The 26,479-nt window shown below is 40.7% G+C and overlaps 1 protein-coding gene across 3 annotated transcripts; it reads right to left on the reverse strand.

Moving 5' to 3' along the window:
- Positions 1-2,008: 2,008 nt before the first annotated feature.
- Positions 2,009-26,416, reverse strand: LOC128604024 (uncharacterized). 3 transcript variants are annotated; one of them, XM_053618804.1, is made up of 29 exons: positions 26,123-26,415; positions 23,024-23,071; positions 20,769-20,810; positions 20,621-20,668; positions 20,509-20,526; positions 20,058-20,120; positions 19,886-19,936; positions 19,753-19,782; positions 18,876-18,911; positions 17,730-17,783; positions 17,008-17,058; positions 16,395-16,451; positions 14,412-14,462; positions 13,444-13,494; positions 12,442-12,474; positions 12,098-12,151; positions 11,865-11,951; positions 11,268-11,315; positions 9,475-9,528; positions 9,009-9,059; positions 6,292-6,336; positions 5,725-5,826; positions 4,762-4,908; positions 4,162-4,191; positions 3,647-3,706; positions 3,451-3,495; positions 2,632-2,676; positions 2,458-2,511; positions 2,009-2,307 (listed from the first exon to the last, which is right to left on the reverse strand). In XM_053618804.1, the coding sequence occupies exons 1-29, from the start codon at positions 26,187-26,189 to the stop codon at positions 2,303-2,305; spliced, it is 1,527 nt and encodes a 508-aa protein (XP_053474779.1). In that variant the 5' UTR covers positions 26,190-26,415; the 3' UTR covers positions 2,009-2,302. The 3 variants fall into 3 exon arrangements, with proteins under 3 accessions (XP_053474779.1, XP_053474772.1, XP_053474786.1); XM_053618797.1 differs by having other exon boundaries at positions 5,725-5,832; positions 26,123-26,414; XM_053618811.1 differs by lacking the exon at positions 20,509-20,526 and having other exon boundaries at positions 5,725-5,832; positions 26,123-26,416.
- Positions 26,417-26,479: the final 63 nt, after the last annotated feature.

Genomic DNA, 26,479 nt, shown 5'->3' on the forward strand with positions numbered 1-26,479 from the left:
ATATATACATACACATATATACATATATATATATACATATACACATATATACATATGTATATACACACACACACATATATATATACACATATACACATATGTATATACACACACACACACATATATACATACACATATATACATATACATATATACACATATACACATTATATATATATATATATATATATATGTGTGTGTGTGTGTGTGTGTGTGTATATGTGTATATATATATATATATGTGTGTGTGTGTGTGTGTGTGTGTGTGTGTGTGTGTATATGTATATATATATATATATATATATATGAATGTATTCACGTTTGCATGGATTTTTCTTCCAGAGAAATAAAAACTTTTTGAGCATTAACCATTTGACAAAAACAGTATGTGACTCAAGTTCAACAAAGACTTCATATTAAACCATAATGAACTTTCTTTTACTCTCACACTATCCGGTGTGACCCAGATGAGGACGGGTTCCTTCTGAGTCTGGTTCCTCTCGAGGTTTCTTCCTCGTATCATCTCAGGGAGTTTTTCCTCACCACCGTCTCCACCGGCTCGCTCAATAGGGATAAATTCACACACTTAAAATCTCCATCCTGTGTTTATATGTTTCTGTAAAGCTCCTTTGAGACGATGTTCACTGTTACAAATCAAACTGAACTGAATGGAATGATCCGCTATAAAGGATATTCAGGTAGACGGAGTCAGCCTGCACCAAAATTCCTAGATTGCAGTTGTGGAGCTTTGAAGTCAAGCGCTGATTCTCATAATTGTTCGTAAATTTTAAGTAAAACCTTTTCAGGAAGCCAAAAATGCCGATTAAGGCTGCGTTCGCACTTTCTCCGAACACCCCAGCTAACATTTTATATAGAATCCTACAGAAGAGTCCACTTTTAAAAAGCTCTCCTGCAATTTTATTCTCACAGCATTGATGGTGAAACATGATGAGATTTAGACATAAATAGAAAATATACCTAAACATAACTCACTTTAACAATCGAGTCATACAAGCAGCTCAGACTCTCTTGATTTTCCACCTCCAAAGCTAAAGCGAAGACAAATAACCCCCTCATCATTAGAGTTACACCTAGACTGGTTATTTAGCCGATACTAGCCAGGACTCAAAGGGTGTTGTTATGGGGATTATTTTTTAAAATCAATACTATTCATGATTTTATTTTCTGAAATCAAGTGTGAAAGCAGCCTTAATTATCAAAACCCCTTTGTTTTAATGAGTGTCATTTAACTGGCGCGACTAACGACCACGACATCTGTTTCAGACCCAGGACTAATCCCATCTAAATGATGAGACTGATCCAGACTCATCACACTGAGTAAATATGTAATAAAGGTGTCAAACTCGAGGAAGTTTCAATAAGGAAGGAATGGTACGTTCCGTTTGAGGGGTGTTTAGAGAGCAATGTACGGGCCTCTTTCTGACAGAGGACGAGAAACAGATTTTTGTGCTTAGTGTACATTTAGTACATTTACTGGATTTTCCAGATTTTGTCTTTACATTGTTTCGACAGGTTTAACTTTAATTAAAATAGTTAGAAACCTCCCCCTTACCTCCTCATAACTCACAAATCCCAATATACAACATTCGAAAACCTGCTTTTTTACTCAAATTATGAGTGAACATGAAGTTCTTTAGGAGCTGCTATTGACGAGATTTATCCTTTTCTTTCGTGACTGTCTTATCGTACGCACTTATCGTCTTTAATCTGCTGCTGAACCAGCGTGCTGAGAGAGACAGGAAATTATGCTGCTTCCTGTGAACGGATGAGGTCTGAAAGATTTTTCTTCTCCTCTGTCTGGTTAGATGGCATGATATTCTGATAAGAAAAGGCCTAATCAGACAGAACAACCGATGGTGTAGGTTTAGGCGTGGTTTAATTTCAGCCCTTCAGTAATGTTCGTGTAAGACAACAGACCGACTCGTGAGAAGAGTGAGTGAGGAGATGCTTTTAGTGTTGCTAAGAATTCAAAATAACAACCAAAAAGTAGTGCTCAAGAGGTTTTAGTTAGATACAGAGACAAGGAAAGGGCGTGAGACAAAAACTTCCGCCCAAAAAAACAAAACAACACGACAGCGAACACATCACAATCACTGCATGGACACACAGAGACAGCAGGAGACAACAACGAAAAGCTCCGGATCAGCACTAACACACGACAACATTCAGGTCACAGACGTGCACACACTTCAGTGAAGAACAGGAAGAGGGATGAAGGAGAAAACCAAACCAAACAAAACAAAAACACGTCACACTGGGTCACACCTCAGAGGCCCGGAAATCAGCCTGCAGCAAGGGTGAGAGAAAAACATCCCACGTGAGACACGCAGACATGAAGCACACTGTACAATTAACACACAGCGAAATACAGAAAAACACTAATCAGGTATTATAAAGTAAGGAAAGAAGGAAATCAAATCCCTCCTTCTTTCTCACCTTTGACGCCGTTACCGTAGTAACCAGCTGCGCCGTACTTGCTGCCGTCTTTTCCTACAGCAATAATAAGGAAATGTTGATAAACACATCCAAAATCAAGCTTAAAGCATCGATTAGACGCGATTATGAGAGACCAAGAGACGTTAGTGTGACCAAAGAGGTTGTGACCCTCACCTCTGTATGACCCTTGACCTCCAGCTCCAAGGGCTGCTCCATAACCTGCATTAAAATATATATTATTGTTATTATTAGTAGTAGTAATATTATTATTATTAGTAGTAGTAGTTGTAGTATTAATGGTATTACATTAAAATAGATACTATTATTATTATTATTATTATTATTAATGGTATTACTTTAAAATATTAGTAATATAATAATAAAACATAATTGCATTGTATTTTATTATTTGTGTTCATAAAAGTTGTATGAAGTTTCACTTTTTAAAATAAAATCGTTAATATATATATATATATATATATATATATATATATATATATATATATATATATAAAACAACAACAAAAAATGACTGAAGCACACAATTATTTGAAGGGTATGAATTAAAGAAGTAAAATTAAAAGAATTAATTAATTAATTAATTCTTCATGACTTGCGTCTGGAATTTATCTTAACTTCATTCAGACGTCTGAAAAGATTATCTAAAGTGTAAGTTAAACCCTGAAAAGTGGAAAAAAAAAATCAATAATAATATACTGTAAATAAATGAATGTTTTAATTTGCTCGTTATCAGGGCATCGAGGAGCTGCATGAACGTTGTTGGACTTTTCAGGGATAAAAAAAAAGTCAGTAATACTATATTTTTATTTAAAAGGTGACTTACATCGGGCCGTCGTTAACGTTGACGCCTGGATTATTGTTGAAATGTCGACATTTTGAGACACGGCCGTTATCCGGTCTGACGTGTGTGTACGTGACGGTGAGTAACGTTTAGAAATATTGTACACACACACTTACTGTCCGCCATCTTACCTCCTAGACTGAGCTGCTGCGTTCCATACGGGTAGCCATTATCACCTGATCACACACACACACACACACACACACACACACACACACACACACACACACACACACACACACCCCATCAACATCTCACTCCTCATCATTACATCTACATTCAATAAGATTTTAGATTATTTAACGTCCTCCATTCTCTCTGACTGACCTTCCAGTCCGGCAGGAATCACCGGTGCGCCGTTATAGGGAAGCTGACCGGCTCCTCCGTCTGTACAAAAACACACACACACACACACAGTTATGAGTCTGCTGTAAATAATCATGCTATAATCTGTTCATATATATATATATATATATATATATATAAATATATATATATATATATATATATATATATATATATATATATATATATATATATATATATAATTTAAAAATTACATTACATACAGAAAGAATGAGTCTACATTAAGAGAGAATAAGTCTACATTAAGAGGGAATAAGTCTACATTAAGAGGGAATAAGTCTACATTAAGAGGGAATAAGTCTACATTAAGAGGGAATAAGCCCCTCCCACACAATCAATTTGAGTCAGAAGCTCTCATTTTGCTAGCCCATTGCACGGGAAATGATGTCATTATGAGCGCATGCTTTATATGATTAGTCACTGAACTTGTTTTCTCACAGATCGAGGCTGAAATTGTTTAGATTTCGAAAATTTACCAGTCACAGGTTCCAGGATTCCACCAGTACCTACAATAGAAAAAGAGAGAGAGAGAGGGAGCGACAGAGAGAGAGAGAGATGGAGAGAGAGAGAGAGAGAGAGGAAAGGAAGAGGAAGAGAAGGAAGAGGAGCTTCAGTACAACTTGTCTGTATTAGATCTAACTGATCCAGTCTCGGAAATCTCCACCTCGTGTGTTTTATTATTCCGCTCCAGCTCTAATCACACCCGAGAGAGGAAGTCAGGGGCAGTGAAGATCTAATCGTGTGGTTCAGGTGTGTTTAGAGGTGTGCAGGATAAATTTATGGATGTGTTGGAGATCCATGAGGACTTGAGCAGTGTTTGTTTTCACACCTTCTTCCTGTTATATCGCTATGATATATATATATATTTCTTTTCATTCCCACTTGAGCTCCAGGGCTGCAGCACAGAGTCAAATCCTCAGGCAAATCTCCGCACTGAGAGGTTTTACATCATCGTTTGAATCGGATGAACGTACACAGGCGTAACAATCGTTTAGGTATGCTGACACACACACACACACACACACACACACACACACACACCCCTAAACACCTCTACCATAACCGTGTGGGCTTACCGAGGCTAGCGTCAGCTCCAAGGCCACCTGGCTGTCCCACGTAAGAAGCTCCACCATAACCTCCTGATTTGCCTGCAGTGCCGAGACCAGCAGAAACCACGGGCTGACCTGCAGCAGTGCCGATCACCGCACCCGGACCAGCGCCACCTACAGATGAAAAAGAGGATCAACCATGGAACTTATATAGGTCTATAGCAGCGGGGGCGTGGTCGAGAGGCAGCTTCGAACAGAGAGGACGGCAGGTAACGTGTGATGATTCTCACCTGTGTGTTATTACTGCCAGAGTATTAGTACTTATGTGTGCTTAGTTTGTCCTTTCAGTGAATGCCATGAACCAGGGAGAGAGAGACACACACACACACACACACACACACACAAGCGCACACATGGAGCGTGAGCTTTAAAATTGAAGTTGAACTCAAATGAGGCAAAAGCTATGAAATATTGAGACTGTGTTTTATTTTCATTTTCTTTTAAGTTGTGAAAAGCGCTTGAAGAAATAAAGTGAGCCCTGAAGCTCCATCAAAGTTCATCTGTCTCCCACGTCCTCCATCCCACACACACACACACACACACACACACACACACACACACACACACACACACAGGGCTGTGATAGTAGTTCAGCTGCAAGACACAGGTTTATTTATAATGAATGCGCTCGTTCTAATACGTTATCGTTTCGCACTGCGCGTCACATCACACCTCTCATCGCTGATTATTTTCCTATAACAGCCCCATCGTGACTTATTCCTCAATTCTGATAGATTATTGACAGATAGTTTGTAAAGGTTTGTGGATTTTATATCAGCTTGTCAGAATTTGGGAAATCACGACGAGTGGCACAGGGCAGTGCGACATGATGGTATAATATCGAATAATAGACTGCCTTCAGATATCATGATACAATATTTTAATCATATCGCTCAGCCCTAGCTGCACTCTCTATACTTCTCACCGTACCGTATTTCGCAGCCTTGGCCTCGGAGGTTAGTCCAGCACTAAGTCCAGGTCCAAATCCAGCAATCAAAGCAGTGTTCAGTCCCAGTCCTGGACCTCCATAACCTGGACCTCCAAAACACACCCGTGCACACACACACACACACACCACATCAACCCACATGCACTTTACACAATTTTTTAATTGATTCTTTTTTCTTTTTTTTTTATATAAACACACTGTATAAAGTCAAAACACTTCTGTTGTTCTTAGAAGTTGTATTATTCTACGCCGCCCTGGTTTTACGTTTTATTTCTTTGTACTTACGGAGCCCCTGAACTGATCCTGAAAACTTCGCTTCCACTGCAAATGTCTTTATGGTATGATGAGGGAACGTTTTTACCAAAGGGCGCAGTCCATTAGGCTTTCTGACACATACATAAGCATTTCATGATAGCTGTAAAGGCTTTTAGGAAGAAATGCTGTAAGAATTTATGACTCGAGGTGACGTAGGTTTTTCCCGACATGTCATTACAGCACTGTTAGTAACATGGCAGGAGAGAGCGTTATAAAGCCATGATCAGACTCACCAGCTCCATAGCCATCGCCATATCCGTTAACGCCATATGCATAGCCTGGGGAGAGGAGGGGGTGGGGTGGGGGAAAAGGGGTTACATTACATTAGTTACATTACAATTCATAATGTAGGCTGTACATGTTCACCAAGCAGCTAAAGCATCTTTTCGATTCCGTGTAAGTCTGTAATCCTTCCTGTGCATTCATAACAATCATATTCGTATAGCACATATATAGTAATACTTTATGATGTTCGGCGTAAGGGTGTATAACTGTTCATAAGTCGTTAGAGTTACATGCAGAACACCTTAAACAGCACGCTTAAATGACTTTGTATTGCCAGGTGACATGACGCATTATAATCAGTTCATAGCACAGTTTCATGAGTTTCTTTCACTTCACGAAATCTTACAACGTCTCATTCATTGAGATTTTGTCACCTAAAGCCATTAAAGAGCTGTTATAAGGCTTTATAATGCATAACGTTTAAAACTGATCACACTTCAAGACCTTAATTGTATATAACTTTTTTTTTTTTTATGTAATAACTTCTTGTGTGTCAGGTGACATAACGCTGTATAATCTATGTTCGTAAAAACACTAAACATTATCGAACAGATGCTGATATACTACCTGTACCCCAAGTTATAATACATTATAACAAAATACCTTTGGTTTCTCAAACTGTACTCAACTCCTCATGTTTATAAAGCATTATAGGGCATTATGTGCGGTTTTTGCAGGCATCAATGAAGTGTCTTTGGTTTTAAAAACAGGTTTTATAAAGTGAAGTAAGAAAACCACAATAATATTTTACACGAATCCTGTGTACATGACATGTTATAGAGCTTACAAAAAAAAAACACCTTATAATGCACATTTATAATGACTTATGAATGCATTCATTACCTGCAGTAATGCATGACCTTTCTGTGTGTTCTGACCTTTCTCTCCATGTGCATCACTGCATAATAATTCTGTGGAACTCTGCGTGTGTTTGTTAGCACTGTGTGTACTTTTCGTCCCTTCGGTCAGCGTTTACTGATCACACAAGGGGTTGTAAAGACGTGCAGAGGACGTGACTCTATCTTTATGAACCTCTAATGGAAACTGTGACTAATTTCTGCTTTAACACCACTTTAGAAAAAAAAAAAACCCGTGGTCTGAGGGAGCAGCCAAAACGAAGACATGTGGTTTTAGTCGGCTGGTTCACACAAAAAGTGTTGTGTCAGCATGTTGAGGCTCACGAGCAGTTTATAGACAGACATGCTTTTGGCTTATAATATTTACAAACTGCACCACTAACACCTCTTATAAAGAGTGTGTAGTAAGAAGTTTTAGTTACATACGTAACACTTTGTTTACGAACATGTGCATACATAGTGTAACGGGTCATAATGCGTAATAATACGTCTGCGCTAGTCTAGTGTGTTTTACTGCATGTTATAATGCATTATAACATGCACATTTGGCTTAAAGGGGTTAAACGTTTAGAGTGTTATACCAGGCCACTACAAGATTTAATCAACAGGCTTACAGAGCTTATTGAGGCTCATAAGCAGTTTATATATTGCACCAGTGACATTGCTTATGACTATAAGGACATAAGTCTGTATGAGTGCTCTTAAGTAGTTACAGTTACATGCATATCACTTTGTTTATGAGCGTCTGACTTCATGATGTCAGATCACATGTTCATAAATCTGCTATGATACGTTATAATAACTGTGTATTATAACATACACAGTTCGCGTCTCAAATGTAGGTGTTAAACATTTATGAAACATAATTGAGCGTTACACTGGGTATAATATTTATTAAGGGTATATAATAAATAAAGTTTATCTTACTGCATCGCGTTTGAACTTGTGACACAGATACTATACGCGAGTAGATATCTTTTAAACACACATTATGAAGCAACATGACACATATTTGTCATAGTATGAAATAGAGTATCACTTAGGGTGCGTTCACACACGCAGTGATTTCATCGCTGCAAGTCACCAACCACAGCTCTTCGGGCATGGCCTCTGTGTCTCCTGGGTGAAGCGTCCAGCTCGGTAGAGCTCGTTCCCGGACACCGAAGCAGCAACAAGCCGGACGCTTCACCCAAGACAGGAGCTACACTGGGATTTTTCTCGATTGCAGCAAAAAGTGAGTGTGTTTTTTTTTTTGCTTTAAACGCGCTAAGATCCCAAGCTAAGCTAATTGGCTACTGCCGCAATGGCGCTGCTTCTGCTAGTGATCCCGAGTGGCTACGGATCACACGCGCTCTACAGTCTTCACTCCTGTTGGTAGTCGCTGCACCAAGTCGCCACCATATTTGCATAAAGTTAAACTTTTCTCAACTTTGTCACATCGCTGGACACGCCCACATCTATTCGCCGTCGCCAGAATGACATTCAAACATTCAAAATGAACGTTTTCCGGTCGCTTTGTCGCCGCTGTGTGTGTGAACGCACCTTTATGGTGGACCAGTACTGTGTGTTTTGAGACACAGCTTTACTGTCTGATGAAAGTCTCGGAGTTTGGATTTAGACATTTTTTTTTTGTAACAGAGTTTCTTTCAGTGTAAAAAGGTGAGTGGTGGAGAAATATTTTTGATTTCCCCAAGCGTTGGGGCGGGAAAAAAAGTCCAGTATGCAGGTGTAAAGAACAGGAGGATAAAAAAAAAAAAATCAACATATAAACAAACTTTAAAAAGAAGCAGAAAAGGAAATGGCTTTACCTGTCTGTTTGCCCACTCGACCTGTTTGTGGGTACACACCTGGGCCAATACCTGATCCACAACATAAGTGTTTATTACAGAAAACGAAGGGGGTGGAGACATGACAGAAAAGTGTACAGGAAATGATGACGCTTAAGTGAAAACATGAGGCACTGTGTCAAAATCTGAATCAAGAACGTTTACAATCCAACCGCATCACATGTTTGAATTTCTGCTCACGTTTATGAGATGAGATCAGGTTCTTTTATTATTTACGTTAAAATGAATTGGCTATATGAAGATTGATCATTATATCATGCATGCACAAAGATGATTGGTTGGTGTTCGTACAAACGTTCCTGTTACAAAGCGCTGACACTGAAGACTCCTTCCATACATGCTAAAAGAAACGTCTCCTTACAGAACTTCACCACACGACAAGACTTTTGATTATAATCTGTCTATTATCAGTCGAACAGGTACATACCCGCTCCGTAGCCGTTGGTCAGGCCTGCTCCGGGATACACGCCGGGGCCGTACCCTGTCACACACAATAACACAGCGTGTAAAACACATTAACGTTACGAAATGAATAGGAGAAAACCGTGGCTCGTTTGTTGCCGTGAGCGATCAGTCGGGAGCCTGTGGAGCAAAACAGCATGGTGTGGTGGAGATGATGTTACCACGGAGGATGGTGCAGAGAATTTTAACCACCTACATACGAAACAATTCCATATACCTCTCTTGGACCATCCTGTGGGGTAAAATGATCTACACTTCACACAAACATGCTACAGGTAGGTGTAGGACATGCTGTATGCACACGTGTGACCATGAAGCAGTGGATCCACAGGAGCAGGTGTAGTTTCAGGTGCGTGTTTGAGTGTTGGTGTATTCACAGTTGTAGGTGTACATGCAGGTATAGGTGCAGGTGGATATGTACCATGTGTAAGTGTACTTCCAGGTGCAGGTGTAGGTGTACATGCAGGTGTAGGTGCAGGTGCACTGTGTGTAAGTGTACTTCCAGGTGTAGGTGCAGGTGCAGTTGTAGGTGTACATGCAGGTGTAGGTGCAGGTGCACTGTGTGTAAGTGTACTTCCAGGTGCAGGTGTAGGTGTACATGCAGGTGTAGGTGCAGGTGCACTGTGTGTAAGTGTACTTCCAGGTGTAGGTGCAGGTGCAGTTGTAGGTGTACATGCAGGTGTAGGTGCAGGTGCACTGTGTGTAAGTGTACTTCCAGGTGCAGGTGTAGGTGTACATGCAGGTGTAGGTGCAGGTGCACTGTGTGTAAGTGTACTTCCAGGTGTAGGTGCAGGTGCAGTTGTAGGTGTACATGTAGGTGTAGGTGCAGGTGTAAGTGTACTTCCAGGTGCAGGTGAAGGTGTACATGCAGGTGTAGGTGCAGGTGCACTGTGTGTAAGTGTACTTCCAGGTGTAGGTGCAGGTGCAGTTGTAGGTGTAGGTGCAGGTGTAAGTGTACTTCCAGGTGCAGGTGAAGGTGTACATGCAGGTGTAGGTGCAGGTGCACTATGTGTAAGTGTACTTCCAGGTGCAGGTGTAGGTGTGCATGCAGGTGTAGGTGCACTGTGTGTAAGTGTACTTCCAGGTGTAGGTGCAGGTGCAGTTGTAGGTGTACATGTAGGTGTAGGTGCAGGTGTAAGTGTACTTCCAGGTGCAGGTGAAGGTGTACATGCACGTGTAGGTGCAGGTGCACTGTGTGTAAGTGTACTTCCAGGTGTAGGTGCAGGTGCAGTTGTAGGTGTACATGTAGGTGTAGGTGCAGGTGTAAGTGTACTTCCAGGTGCAGGTGTAGGTGTACATGCAGGTGTAGGTGCAGGTGCACTGTGTGTAAGTGTACTTCCAGGTGCAGGTGAAGGTGTACATGCAGGTGTAGGTGCAGGTGTAAGTGTACTTCCAGGTGCAGGTGAAGGTGCAGTTGTAGGTGTACATGTAGGTGTAGGTGCAGGTGTAAGTGTACTTCCAGGTGCAGGTGTAGGTGTACATGCAGGTGTAGGTGCAGGTGCACTGTGTGTAAGTGTACTTCCAGGTGCAGGTGTAAATGTAGAGGATGATGTAAGGTGCACGTCTCCGTGCCAGTGCAGGTGTAGTTGCAGGTGTAGTTGCAGGTGTAGGTGGGTTTTTACAGCTCTAAATCCTCTATCATTAACACAGATCAGGTTGGGGTTTCCTGATTGCTGTGTGAGATTTAGGATGTTAAAACCCCTCGGTTGCCATGCGTTCTCCCCGACAGCTCATCACACTTTACAGGGGAGGTTTTACCTCCAGGTTTAGTCGTTTTGGCACCGTTTCCGCGGGACGCAGCTCCTCCTACACCATACAGAGAACAATCAGTTCAAAACCGTACTGAAAACAAAAGCACTCACTTCTTTCCTTCTTCCTTTTCCTTCACCTCCATCTTCCTTTCTGCTCATACCGGTTTCCTTCTCTTCTCTTTCTTTCTCTTCCTTCCATCTTCCGTTTTCTCCCTTCCCCCGCTGTCTTCCTCTCTTTCTCTTACTTTCTTCTTCCGCTCCCCTCGCCCCTTCTTTCACTGCCTTCCTTCCTTTTGTTTCATTATTCCTCTCTTCTCTTCATTTCCTTCATTTCTTTCCGTTCCTTCACTTCCTTCCTCGCATTTTCTTTCCTTCTCCACTTTTTCCTTCCTTCCTTCCTGTAATCTGCATTTCAGCAATGAGCGGGCATCCTTTCTTTACCACCATCTTTATAAGTGTAAGGATGATGAAGTGATGACACGGCCATGGGACTTTTATCATCTCTCTCTCTCTCTCTCTCTCTCTCTCTCTCTCATGTCAGCTCGGTCGCTCAAAACTGATGACCCATTAGAATTATTTATCAGAATGAAATGAGATGTATTACCATTACTTAAACCTCCATTAGACACTCCATTAGGCACTCCATTAAATCCATTAGACGCTCCGTTAGAGACGGGCCGTGGGCCGTAACCTACACACCAGATTATTAGTTAATGGTGAAGTGCAGCGCGATCGCTCGGACTGCACACTGCCAACATACATCAACAACAAAACTAAAATAAATGACAATATACAATATAAAATAGCAACGTGGAGAGCACGGGCATGCGGGTTTACCATTTCCTTTAACTCCATTCCCATTACGTCCTGCGCCTGCTCCAGAACCAAGCCCTAACACACACCACCACACGGGTTTAATAACCACACAATCACATTTAATAGCAATAAACTGACGCCAGATTCCTCATCTAACTCAGGATCTCTCCACAGTTATACTCTCCGTTATATCTATTCACACATGCAAAACATATTCCCCCTTTTTCTCCTTTTTAATTATAAATAATAATCCCTTTCTTTTCTTCATTTTCCCTCTTAGAAATGGCTTTAATACTCCATAACAATGTCACTTATATTGCGAATAAAGTCCTTTATGTCCACCGAAGAAACAAGATGATTTTTACCTCCGTTGGATATTACTGGTCCTCGACGGTAACCTACAGGGAAATATGCTAATTGTGAATAATTATGAAATTAATATTTAATTCATTTTAATTGTGAAAATTGCTTTTCAAGGAGAATTATGAAATCTGTTTTGGGTTTGTATGAATATGCTTTATATATATTCACACACACACACACACAAACACACGCTCGCACACACACTCGCGCGCGCGCACACACACACACGCACGCACGCACGCACACACACACACACACACGCACGCACGCACGCACGCACACAAACACACGCACGCACGCGCACACACACGCACGCACGCACGCGCACACACACACGCACGCACGCACGCGCACACACGCACGCACGCACGCACGCACACACACGCACGCACACACACAAACGCACGCACGCACGCACGCACGCACACACACACAAACACACTCGCTCACACACTCGCGCACACACGCACACCCGGCCGTTTTTCAAATGTATTTTTTTCTCTCTGCTTTGCTCACATTCACCTCCTCTCACTTTTTTATCCTTCTCTTTCTTTTGAACTTTGAATCTCAATCTCTCTCCCTTTCTTCTTTCACTTTTGTTGTTTGTTTGTTTTTTTATTTCTTGCCATTGTTTTTCTCCCTGTCTTCCTGAATTCATTTTTCTTTCTCTCTCTTGTCCTTCCTTCTTCTCTCCCTTTCCTTTCCCTCACTATATATTTTTCTTCCTGTCTTTTTCCTTTTTTGCCTTTTAATGTCTCTCTTTCTCTCCATCCCACACCTTTTTCCCCTTCCTTACTGCTTTGCTCATATTACGCTTTTCTTTTCCCCTCCTTTCTTTCTTTCTTTCTTTCCTGTGTTTGAAAGTTGAGGTTTGGTGATTTCCCTCCTCGAGTCAGTCATGTGAGCAGGAAAATCACCAAACTGTGCGACACTCCAATCACACGGGACTGCAGCCGAGTAAACGCTGATCTATACGTAATGACACACAGAGAGCAGAGCGTTACCGTTACTCAGAGCACCGTGTCCGTTTGGTACTCCTGGGGTTGGACGGATTCCTGAAGACCACAACAACAGTTACCACATTTAACACAACAAGTCACGTCTACAACATATCATCATATCATCATATCATCACGTCTACATTATATAATGTTCTACACTTGCACAGGATTGGGCAGGACCTCTGTAAAGCTGTAACAAGCAAATCGTAGCATTTACAGCAGAAATTAAAGTGATTACTTTATGACCTGTGACATCAGACATATATTTAATGTACGTTTATTAGGTGTAGATTGGACGCTCATGCGGTGTTGAGTCATGTCACACCCAGGGGTTGAACTAACTGAGAATTTCACGTCTTTTACCACATTTTAAACGGAAAACTCTGAACTGCGCACTCACTTCCATGTTTACGAACGCAGAAGATTGTGTCGTAGTGTTTCCGAAACTTCAGGTGAGGTAGCGAACAACGACTGCGAATCACTGCGGCGTCTCTAAACCCACGAATAATTCTCGGAAGCAGTCGTACTTGAGCTTTGACTCATTTGGCACACGTGTGTACGGCTTCTCGCGTGAGAATGAAATGGATTTATGCTCTACGTTTTACGTACGCTTTGTCTTTATGATTATAAAAGATGCAAATAGAGCATCCACAGAGCGTCTTAATATTGAAGCTCAGAGTAGGGCTGGGCGACATGACAAAAAGATCATAATCACGATACTTGAGGACTTCTCTATGATACACGATGTATTAAATGTTAAACTGAGGGGTTTTTTTAATTACATCAAATCACTGGGATCCATTCAGTATCGTTTAATTTATAATGATTAAAAACGTTTAAAAAAAAAATACATCAATGTACCAACGATATTTCAGAAACCTGTATCACGTAATCATTAATCATGATATCCAAATTATATCGATATATCGCCCAGAGTTCATAAATGAAAACAGGAGATGGAAACCGTTTACCATTGCCTTTCTGTCTCTGTACAATGGGCAATCCTCCTCCATACCCATTACCTACACACACACACACACACACACACACCCATAAGAAACGGTTTGTATTGGGAGTCAAAATGTACAGACACTTTTTCACACAGAGAACGCTGCTATTGTAGAAGAATGAAGAACAAGATGCAACAAAAACGTAAGAGAAACAGAAAACACAACGTTTACAAAAGCGAAATATTTCCATCCTTCATCCAAATGAAATTTTAACTGAGAGAAGTGAGCAGGAGCACATGGATCATCGATTGATTACATGAAACGTAGACGAGCTCCAGATCCCACAAGCACACCTCCTCAATGGTCACAATGCCACCTGGTGACCGCTGATGGAATCCATAAAACCACAAGACCAGTCCAAACTACAAAAGAACCAGGAGAATAAATTTGTGGGACATTTTAGAGCCAGGACTTCTGACATCATATATTATTGATGACGCAGAATGGACACCTTAAACGCCATTGTTATTCCCCAAGAGGGCAGAGTTACTTCAAAACCTTTCACAGGATGTTGGAGACTCGTCTTCTTTCTAGACTAGTCTAACCAATCGATCCAAATTTAGTATCAATTGAAGAGCTGCTCCATCCAACACTCTTCAAAAAGAAAAGTTCCTCAAGGGTTCATTGGGTCTTTAAGCGTTCTTCATTTCCTAAGGGTCTATTTGGAAACTTTTCGGAGAGGGAAACATGCATGCTTTAGGTTCTAGGTTGGAAATTGTAGATGTTCCCATCCAAGCCTTTGGTCCTAACAGTTTGGCTTGCGATCGTCTCACCAAGACTGTCAGTATCAGTAGGTCTTCCGTTAGAGGTCCACAAATCTTGAATGCCAACAATCTTGAGGTCCTCAAGTGTTCTTTGGATCATTGAATGTTCTTTGTTTCTGAATGTTCTACTTAGTATCATCTCTGATAGAGAAAACCTCTGTTGTATGACCCTGTATAGAACCTTTAACGGTTCTCTTGGAGAGACAAACCAAATAATGCTTTAGGGTTCTAGGTGAGATGTTGCTTCATGAATCCATACAAGAACTTCTCACCAACATGTTCAGCATCAGTGCTTATTCCTGAAGCCTCACAGCTCCAGGGCCCCTGGTTCAACCCTGAACTTGGGTTACAGTCCATGCAGGTTTCCTCCGTGTTCTCCGGGTTCCCACAAACATACCAGTAGATGGATTAACTCCACAACTCTAAATAGCCTGTGTATTCCTGCCTCACACCCAGCGTTACTGGGATAGACTCCTGATCCACCACCACTCTGAACAAATGGTTCTTCCTTTGGAGATCCACAAATCTTTACAGTCCACAATCTTGAGCAACATAAAAGTTTTGAACCTTAATTTGTTCAAGCTTTGTGATGTTACTAGAAAGAAACTGATGAGATGAAGATCTCCAGCAGCTCGGTGTTGAGACTGTTCTCATTTCAGGGTTTAATCACAACTGCATCAAGCTGCTTCTTTTTTTTAACCACAAGGACAAACGGACCAAAAACTCTCCAAATCGTGACTCATAAATGGTCGGTGAAAGTTCAGCATCACCAAGACATTTAGAATCAGTGGTTTTTTCTTTGGAGATCTGATGTGGAACTCTGATGTTTCTTCACTTGTGAAGACGGAGAGAAAATGAAAACCAAGCAGGGTGGAACAAAAGCAGAACAAGATCCTGTTGAGACTGGAACAATCCCAGGCCCACAAGTTCCTCGAATGCCTAATATCAGAACCGGCATCACCAAAACGCTCCAAGAACCGAGAGGTTCATGAAAAGTTTGGTCCTCAAACCAAGACGACGTGGAGAGAGAAGAATAACGTGGAGATAGAATACATCCACAGTATGGAACGTTTATAGTAGTAAGGAGTTTGTTGGTGTCTTTCATTTAGCACAAATACAGGATGGAAATCTAAACATATTTCATGATTATGCTTATGTGAAGGATGAGAGAGAACTTTACCAGCTTTAGACGGCTTTGTGGCCTGTCCGTTGGGCCTGCCCACTCCTGGCCCCAATCCTAAACACCACAACACCATTTTAACCAAATGGCTTGAGAACAGTTTGTTGTTTTCTCGCTCTCAGCATGGCCTACAACTACAACAAACTACATCAAACTACATCAAACTACAACCTGTTCGCAATGCGCAGAAGATTTGAACACACAGCCGTCAGAATTTACTCAAACTTTTAATACTAATTTATAAAACTCTTCACACTACAGCGTATCTCGTGCTTCAGCTTTCTCCATATTCAATTTATTAAACTTAAAGATGTGAAGCAGCTTTTTTGTTTATATTTACTCATTCATTTGTTTGTCTGTTTATTAATTTACTGTATTTTATGCCACAAAGATCTATAACGCTTTACTGATCAAATCCAGGCTGCAATTCAGGCAGCATTTAAGCAGCTTTGATTACTTTTACACAAATTTTTAATAAATTTGCGGTTTATAAATAAAGTTTTTCACAACGTGACTTTCTAAAAGCATGCAGGTGACACCCTAGACACCAAGTACGCAAGAGGAAGTCGTAAACGAGAGAAATGAGGTAAAAGGCGTGCGAGTGTAGAGTTACCGTTGCTTTTAAACCCTGGTCCAGGAGGTGACACTTGTCCTCCACCGTATCCTGAATATCACAAACACGTCATACAATGCTTCTGTTTTACATTACGATATTTACAAACAACTCAGTCTCATGTTTTTTGAGGGGGGGGGGGCATTCACGCTGCTTCTGAAAGCGCAAGCACGGAAACACACTCGGAAGACACACAAAGGATGCTGCCATGCACTCCTGTAGAGAGAATAAATAAATAAATAAATAAATAAATAAATGATCACTGCCGTTTGGATTAAATGCTGAAGTGACGTGGCTTAAGAGAACAAAGACAAAGACACACCGATCCAACGTTCTCCAACGAACAACACTGTGACCTGGTGGGAAACATCTGTACCAGGGCCTTTTATGTTTTTAAAAATTTTTTATTTGTTTCATGGAGAACGTTGGAAATCCTGGTGCTTGGGGTTCAGAGGAGGATCAAAGGCTTGTGCGTGAACAAAAAAATGCAAATGTGAGTGTGATTCAAAACAGACACACACATCCCCCCCCAGACACACACAAACACACACACACCTGCAGACAAAAGCGAGTGTCGGCATGGTTTTAAACCAAGGTGATGTGATTTGTGATGCATGCAGTAAAAGCGAGGTGTTGTTAGGACTCTTCGTATACAAACATTACAGAAAAAAAGACCAGAGACAAACGGATGCCCAGGCTTTTTTTTTAACTTCTTTTTTTACCCGGTTTGTAGCCTTTAGTGCCGCTTCTTGCAGGTGTGCCTCCTCCTGCAGCGCCTACCAGTGGCACACACAGGTACTGTTACCTACAAACCGCATTTCTGAAGAACTGCAATCATCAAACAGTGAGCACCATACAGAGAAAGAACATATTTCCCGTTTTTAAATAAAGACCTTTTTTTTGTCCTTCACGGTGACTCTGTAAGGTTTGTACCGAGATGTTCGCAGAACGTATACGCTCACAGGAAGTGATCAAGACACGAACAAATTTATTAGGAAAGCCGGTCTTTAAAATCCCCATGAAATCAAAATTCCAAAACAACGACAAATTTCGCGTTTAGAAGATTCACAATGGACGGTCTCTCTCTAGCACCGGTATTCAGCAGTTCCGACGACATCGTTCTGCACGTCAGCTTCTCATCAGATTTTCTGTCCAAAGAACGCTCTCTAAAATCTGAACTGTCCCGCCGCCGATATTATAAAAATCGCCCTGCCGAAGGTGCCGTCGTCGCGCGAGAGAGATCGTATCAGCAAGCGCTGGTCGTAAATTTGTCCTTGGCTATTCGAATGCGCGTGCTTCTAACCGATTACGGTAATCTGGCTAAGAAGGAAACGGCTTCAGTTCATTCACTGTGAAGAAGGAAGTATTTCTGCCAGCTCACGGCTTTGCAACAGACATTTTTTCCCACGGTACTAACAGTCGAGTACGGCTTAGCCTGGGCTTTGAGGTAAGCTAAACGCTATCGGCTATTTTAGAAGGGGGAGGAGCCACGCAATATGTCCCACATTGACTTCCTGTTTCAGTGGAAATTGTGTCAACACTGCATGTATCAAGGCACTTCATTACTCTTCACACCCTACGAGATCCCAAAAATCCAGGCTGAATTCCAAAACTGTCAGATTACACGATGAAGATCCTCTAGCGACAGACCTACAGATAACTAAAGCTACTACGTTCCGCTTACGTCATCAGTCAGCGCGATCAGTGCGATAAACGCGATAAACACAAACAAAGTGAGCTCGAAGTAATAAGGAGCTTTTATTCGGTCCATTCGCCGCTACCGTACGCGTAGCTGACCCATGAGTTTGACGTCCTCCTGTTACTGCTGTCCATGCGGCGATAATAAAGTAATAAACTTATTCACTCACCATATACAGCACCAGGATAACCTCCAGCACCATAACCTAAAAAAAAACAAAACACGAGTACATCGAACGTGAGTGTAAAGTAAATAAATAAGCATGCATCCACAACGTTATCCCAGATCACTTTCGAATTCTGGATTCTGATTGGTCAGAAGATGGGTTGAGCGTCAAAGCTCCAGCGTCAGAGGTAAAGCTGCAGCTTTAAGTTTTGTAACAAGCTACGATTTTTTTTTGTCTTAGCAATTTCAAGAGAGAGAATAAAGTGAGAGAATAAAGTGAGGGAATAAAGTGAGGGAATAAAGTGAGGGAATAAAGAGAGGGAATAAAGTGAGGGAATAAAGTGAGGGAATAAAGAGAGGGAATAAAGTGAGGGAATAAAGTGAGGGAATAAAGAGAGGGAATAAAGTGAGGGAATAAAGTGAGAGAATAAAGTGAGGGAATAAAGAGAGGGAATAAAGTGAGAGAATAAAGTGAGGGAATAAAGTGAGGGAATAAAGTGAGGGAATAAAGTGAGGGAATAAAGAGAGACAATAGAGAGAGGGCTGGTGAGGGAACGAGTGTCTATAGCTGCTGTAACGTAAGTGACAACAGGAACTTGTTTTGCAGATATCCGACAATATTAAATGTAACTAAAAAGTGACAGTCAAAAATGACATTTCGGTTTTTAATAAATAGAAAAATCGTTTAAATCCTAATGTTAAAAGTGGAAAGTGGAAATAATCCACTTTGGGGTGTACGCAGGAACAGTGTAATACTTCAGTCATGTCACAATGTGAGTTCGGGGTTTGTTTGTTTTTTAGATTATTAGATCAGTTGAGAAACTCGGAAACAAGATGATGTTTAGCAAATGTGCGTTTACATAAAGAGACGACGCACTCACCTGGCTGATATCTGTATCCATTGGTGTATCCTGGAACAAAAATCAGACAGGAAATTTATCAATTTTGCCTAAAAGCCTAAAAATGGCCAAAAAAAAAAAACCAACAAAACAAAAACCCCAGGTGTTCTCTCACCTCGCCCTCCCAGGCCGTTCCCGAGTGCCAGTCCTGCGCCAAGATTAGCACCTAGAAACAGCAGAACCAAAAAGATGCGTTTTTTTTAAGTTTGAATGCATACAGGATATGAAACGTACGACACTAGATATTAGTACGCATACAGCGTCTGATGTAGTTTTATTTTTACTACCGTATCCTCCCAGAGCAGCTCCGTATCCTTGTTTCAGTCCTCCTCTGGGCGCGTATCCCAATCCTGAGGAAAACCAACACAAACACATCATTCTTTATAAACGCATTCCACTTCGACCTCCACTACCATCACCACCACCATTACCACCATCTCCACCACCATCACCACCTCCACCACCATTACCACCATCTCCACCACCATCACCACCACCACCACCTCCACCACCATCTCGACCACCACCACCATCTCCATCATCACCACCACCTCCACCACCACCACCACCACCACCATCTCCACCTCCACCATCTCCACCTCCACCACCACCATCTCCACCACCACCACAATCACCTCCATCATCACCACCACCATCTCCACCACCACCACCATCACCTCCATCATCACCACCATCACCACCATCTCCACCATACCGGGTTTAACAACGTCAACTCACCTCCGAGATAACGCCCAGCTGTGTAAAACGGAGAACATGGAGAACATTTCAGAGAGAAATAAATGAGTATAGCTTCACAAATTAGCCGTCTTTAAGAACACGAAACCCTTACCTCCGGGCTTTCCTCCTGCATAGCCACGGCTCCCGAGAACACCAGCTCCTAGAGAGAGAAAAAGCGAAGAGGTAATAAACAGGAAATTAATGAAGAGAAATTATTTACATAATAAATACAGTACAGAGAATATGATCATCACACACACCTCCAGGCTTTCCAGCAGTACCAGGAACACCGAGACCAGCACCTGAGGAGTAAGACATGAGGTTGATGAAGACAAGAAAAGGTACAACGAGACAAAAAAAAGGAGGGAAAATATCATTACTGGCCATAATCACTGAGCATTGTGGTGGTACTATAAATATTAGAATAATGTGCACTACTGAGAACTTCCAGTAATTATCCTGGCAGTTATCTAACCGGTCATCCCAAAAAATATCTCTATAATTATTCCATATGTTTTGCTAGGAGTACAGAGACTTATCCCACTAATATAATTACCTCTATGATTATATCAGTACTTATTCCGTTAATTATCTCTGAGATAACTATCTGAGAAATCCTGGCTGCTATTAATAATAATAATAATAATAATAATAATAATAATAATATTACACTGGGACTTCTCGGGTATCTTCCAAGAGATAATTAATGGAAAAACTACTGTTATAATAATTATCTCAGAAATGATCCCAATTATTTACTGGGCTACTGGGATAATTACTGGAATTAGTACAAAAACATACTGAAATTACTGCTGAGGTAATTATTACATATGAGAATAAAATATTGAGGAGATAATTACTGGGGTAACTACTGAGATAAATTACTGGGATAAATTACTGAGATAAATCCTGAGATCATTACTGAGATAAATTACTGTGATAAATTACTGGACAACTGAGAACTACTAAGATCAGTAATGAGTACTGATATATCTAATGAAATAATTACTGATCTGTTTATATAATATAAAGATAATAATAAAGATAATTACTAGAGTAAGTGCTGGAATAATTACTAGAACACAATGCAGTGACAAAGTATTTGTCCCTATCCTGATTTTTGTGTACATCTCATACTAAACTGTTTAAATTTAACTAAATCTAAGATAAAAACAAACGCAAACTGAGTAAACAAAAAATACCATTTTTAAATGATGTTATTTATTGTAGCAAAAAAAGTTCTCCAAAACCAATGGGGCCTGTGTGAAAATGTATTTTCCCCCGTAGTTATTAATTCCCCAAATCTATGACACTGCATTGATAATGGGGTTCAGCTGAACGAGACGCAACCAGGCCTGATTTCTGCAAACCCTGTTCAATCACATCTACACTTACACAGAACTTTCTCAGCAGCATGAACAGGCCTACAGGCCTCTCCTGCATCAATAAAGGTCACTGTTCATGACTCCACTATCAGAAAGACACTGGGGGAACACGGCTCCATGGAAGAGTGGCGAGGTGAAAACCACTGCTAACCCAGAAGAACATTAAGACTCGTCTGAATTTCACCAAAACACACCTCGATGATCCTCAAACCTTTTGGGAGAATGTCCTGTGGACTGATGAGTCGAAAGTGGAACTGTCTGAGACGGGTGTCCCGTCACATCTGGCGTAAACCAGACACAGAATTCCACAAAAAGAACATCATACCTACGGTCAAGCATGGTGGAGGCAGTGTGATGGTGTGGGGATGCTTTACTGCTTCAGGGTCTGGGCAACTTGCCGAGATAACTACTGAGATAATTACTGCAATAATTACCGAGATAACTACTGAGATAATTACCGAGATAACTACTGAGATAATTACTGAGATAATTACCGAGATAACTACTGAGATAATTACCGAGATAACTACTGAGATAATTACTGAGATAATTACCGAGATAACTACTGAGATAATTACCGAGATAACTACTGAGATAATTACCGAGATAACTACTGGGATAACTACTGAGATAATTACTGGAATAATTACCGAGATAACTACTGAGATAATTACTGCAATAATTACCGAGATAACTACTGAGATAATTACCGAGATAACTACTGAGATAATTACCGAGATAACTACTGAGATAATTACTGAGATAATTACCGAGATAACTACTGAGATAATTACCGAGATAACTACTGAGATAATTACTGCAATAATTACCGAGATAACTACTGAGATAATTACCGAGATAACTACTGAGATAATTACCGAGATAACTACTGAAATAATTACTGGAATAATTACTTACACAATTACTGAGTTAATTACTAGGCTACTTGAATAATTACTGGAGTAAGAATTAAGATAATTCCGGGAATACTGAGAATAACCACCGAGATCAAGTTTGGAATAATAACTCATGAGATCAGTGCTAGGATAATTATACTTAATTCAAGAGATCTGATAAGCGAAGGTTTCTCAGTAGACACTCTGGTCTTTACACGTGACCTAAAGACTTACCTCGTCCTGGGGCCAGTCTCCCCAGCACTCCAGCTTGACGTCCGACTCCTGGTTAAAACAGTTAAATTAGTTCATCAGTTCATTTATTAAACAAGTGCAAGCTGTAAGAGTAAAAGCGTGGATGTGACAGACGTGTTCTAGGGATTGAGATGCAAGACAGTAACACAGCAGACACGTCTGTAGACTCTGAAGTCTAGATGTCCACACGTAATGAAAACGAGCGCACGAGTGCACGTGTTTATTTTCTCCTCGGCTCCGAGCATCACGTGCATCTCTCGTCTTTGGGATGAAGGCGTGAGTTTTGGCGGTCAGTTTGACGGGGCCGGGCTGCGTGCCGAGTCAGCACACGCCGGGAGACAGGCTGCCATTGATGCGCACGGACGCTCAGACAAACGGATGGATGGTGTATGACGTGAGAGTCGGCTCTCACGGCTGGTCGTCACATTTTGAGCCACATCGCCGCAGGACATGAAAGACGGAGCAGTTGCGTCAGTTGGAAAGTGTCCAAGTCACCGAGACGTGTTTACGAGTTAACCTCTTCCAAAGGTCGTTTTTGCTTGCTTTGGTTTTTGCAGGTATCAAACAAAATCTGACACAGAACTGTTTGAAGACTTTATCTCATCAAAGATATCACAATTCATTAATACATTAATCATTAAAGACATTTAAATAAATAAAAAAATATATAAACGTCATAAAGCGCCGAAATTCCAGCTAAACTCACTAATAATTCTGATTCGAGACTAATAGGTGTGGCCTAACATTCTAATGAGCATGCTGTGATTGACTCCGCCTTTTAATTGTTAGCTAATGTTCATACGTTAGATTAGCGTTCGTACACTAGGGTAGTTTTAGCTCGCTGTGTTAAAGCTATCATTTGACAGATTAGCCTAGGGAATTAGCCACTTGCTACGCTAGTTTTTGGTCACTAGATTAGTTTTAGCTGACTAGGAAAGACTCTACTTACTAGATGAGAGTTCATACGATAGCTTAGCTTTAAGTGTTTACTGTTTGGGTTAGCTTTTGCTTGCTAGATTAATTTTCTTCAGTAAATAAATAAATTTAGTGACAAAAAACAAATCTGTTTTAATCCACAACAATCTGTTCATCATCACAGAATAAATCCTAAATCGCTGTGTCGAGTATTTACTGAGGAGGAAAATTTCACAATGCTGTTCGATTTCAACTCGAGTGCACATTATTATTATTATTATTATCATCATTATTATTAATAACCGGTAAATCTGTATTTGTATTACGAATCAGGTTTTCTTATCAAATAGAACAGAGGTAGATTCGGCATTGTCTGTTTTTTGGGTTTTTTTTTTTTTACTTTAACCTTTCACAAAACATCATACGCTATATAAAATATAAAACATTTGTAAATAGCATGTAGTGTTTTTATCCTTTCCCGAGAATACGTTCCTCCTTTTATTCGCTTACGTCTTTCGCCTCCATTTTATTTATTAGTTTCATTTAAGAACGATTATTTTATACCACAGACGTCGGGACTCAGACACAGTCTCAGTGTTTAAGTCTAGACTTAAAACGTATTTGTTTACTCAAGCCTACCCTGACTAGACTTTCTGTTACGCTAAGCACAGTCCTAATCATCTTTTCTCTCCCTCTCTCCTTCTGTCGAGTCACACACGATTTTATGGAGATACTAGAGATCCTGATCCTCTCTGCTCTCCGGACCTGCCTGATCCGTTTCGGATGTCGTACCTCTGGATGGAGCTCAAATCTACTCCAATTCCAGACTGCTGGGACTACGGCTGCTCCTAAGGCCATACAGACTTCATATAAATCCATAATGAACTTTTTCACACTATCTGTTGTGACCCAGATGAGGACGGGTTCCCTTCTGAGTCGGGTTCCTCTCAAGGTTTCTTCCGCTTAAAACATCTTAGGGAGTTTTTCCTCACCACCGTCTCCACCGGCTTTAATATCTGTATACCGTGTTTATATATTTCTGTAAAGCTGCTTTGAGACAATGTGTATTGTAAAAAGCGCTGTACAAATAAAATTGAATTGAATTAAATATATTGTATAAAACGCATTATGTAAAACATTTCATATAAAAAAAATCAATAAAAGACCATTTATAATCCTTAAAGCTTCTGTGTAGAACCCTACAGCAGTGTGTTTCCCTCTCAGAAAGAGTTCCAACTAAAAGAACCCTTGAGGAACCGTTTATTCCCCCACTGAAAAAGTCCGACCTCGTGTCCCAGTAACTCCCTTTTTCTCCTCAGACCTTCTTCTCTCTCCGCACTAACCTCAGAGGTTCTTAAAGCTTGATAAGTGATGCAGCTATACATCCATTTTGGTCACTTTCTGAAAATAAAACTACGCTCAGCGTGAGTGGAGATTTAGATTTAGTGTTTAATGAGTAAAGTTATTTAATATTAAAGTCATCTTCACTTCCCAAAGCCTGCGCGTGTCTTCAGTCTGGTTTCATTTACTCTCAAATAAACCCTGAGCAGCACCGCGTCATTACCTGCAAAACCTACAACTATTATCCGTAATTATTCAAAACATTATTCAAAATTATTTGGGGAATTATTTTCCAACATCTAATCTGTAATTTAGGAATAATTCAAGTGCACAATTTACATAAATGAATAATAATTTCCTTTTTTATCATGTATCAGTGTGATAAAAACGCTAACTTAAAAATAACAATAACTAACAATTTATTTTAACGGAACGTCTGAACACACGTATCTCCTTGTTGCTTTATTCCGCTTGTACAACCTCACTAGGAACAAACTAAAATATATGAATTATTTCTAATCATTTTTCATTATTTTTCCTCATAAGTTCCTTTTTTTCGTTAAAGAAACGAATCTGAAGTATTTTTTTAAAAATGAAATCCTCATTGAATTTGTTTTACATTACGCTTAAATTATACCCAGTTATACTTTCGTCATTATCTCGATTTTTTTTATTGTAAGAAAAAGGCCATTCACTAAAAACAAACTAAAACGACGTTGTGACTTTTGCAGTTCAGAGTTTTTTCCTCTGGGATTTATTAAACCTCACACACCTCTGTTCGGTCTCTACCTGAGCAGGACGAGTTCCTCCTACATCGCATCTTACCTCCTTGTAAGGTGTGCTGCACCAGCCACAGCAGCAGCGATGTCTTCAGGAGCGCCCGAGCCAACATGGCAGCCAAAAGCCAGACAGACAGACAGACAGACAGGTGATCAGACTAACTTGAGGAACAGCACTAATGGTCAGTCGTGGTGTCTGTGTGCTCTTTAAATATACCTCAGACTCCTGTGCCTTCCCTCCAATAAAGCCCTGCCTTCTATAACGCCATTGGGTACCAAGAACCTGACCATCATGTCCACCTCTTCATCCTCCTCCTCCTCCTCCCACTCCTCCTCCTCCTCCTCCTTCTCCATCATCCCAGACCAGACATCCAGTCCTGCAAGACATCCAGTCCACCATCAT

This window comes from Ictalurus furcatus, chromosome 2 (genome assembly GCF_023375685.1).
Source record: "Ictalurus furcatus strain D&B chromosome 2, Billie_1.0, whole genome shotgun sequence".
In the NCBI taxonomy this organism is placed as follows: domain Eukaryota; kingdom Metazoa; phylum Chordata; class Actinopteri; order Siluriformes; family Ictaluridae; genus Ictalurus; species Ictalurus furcatus.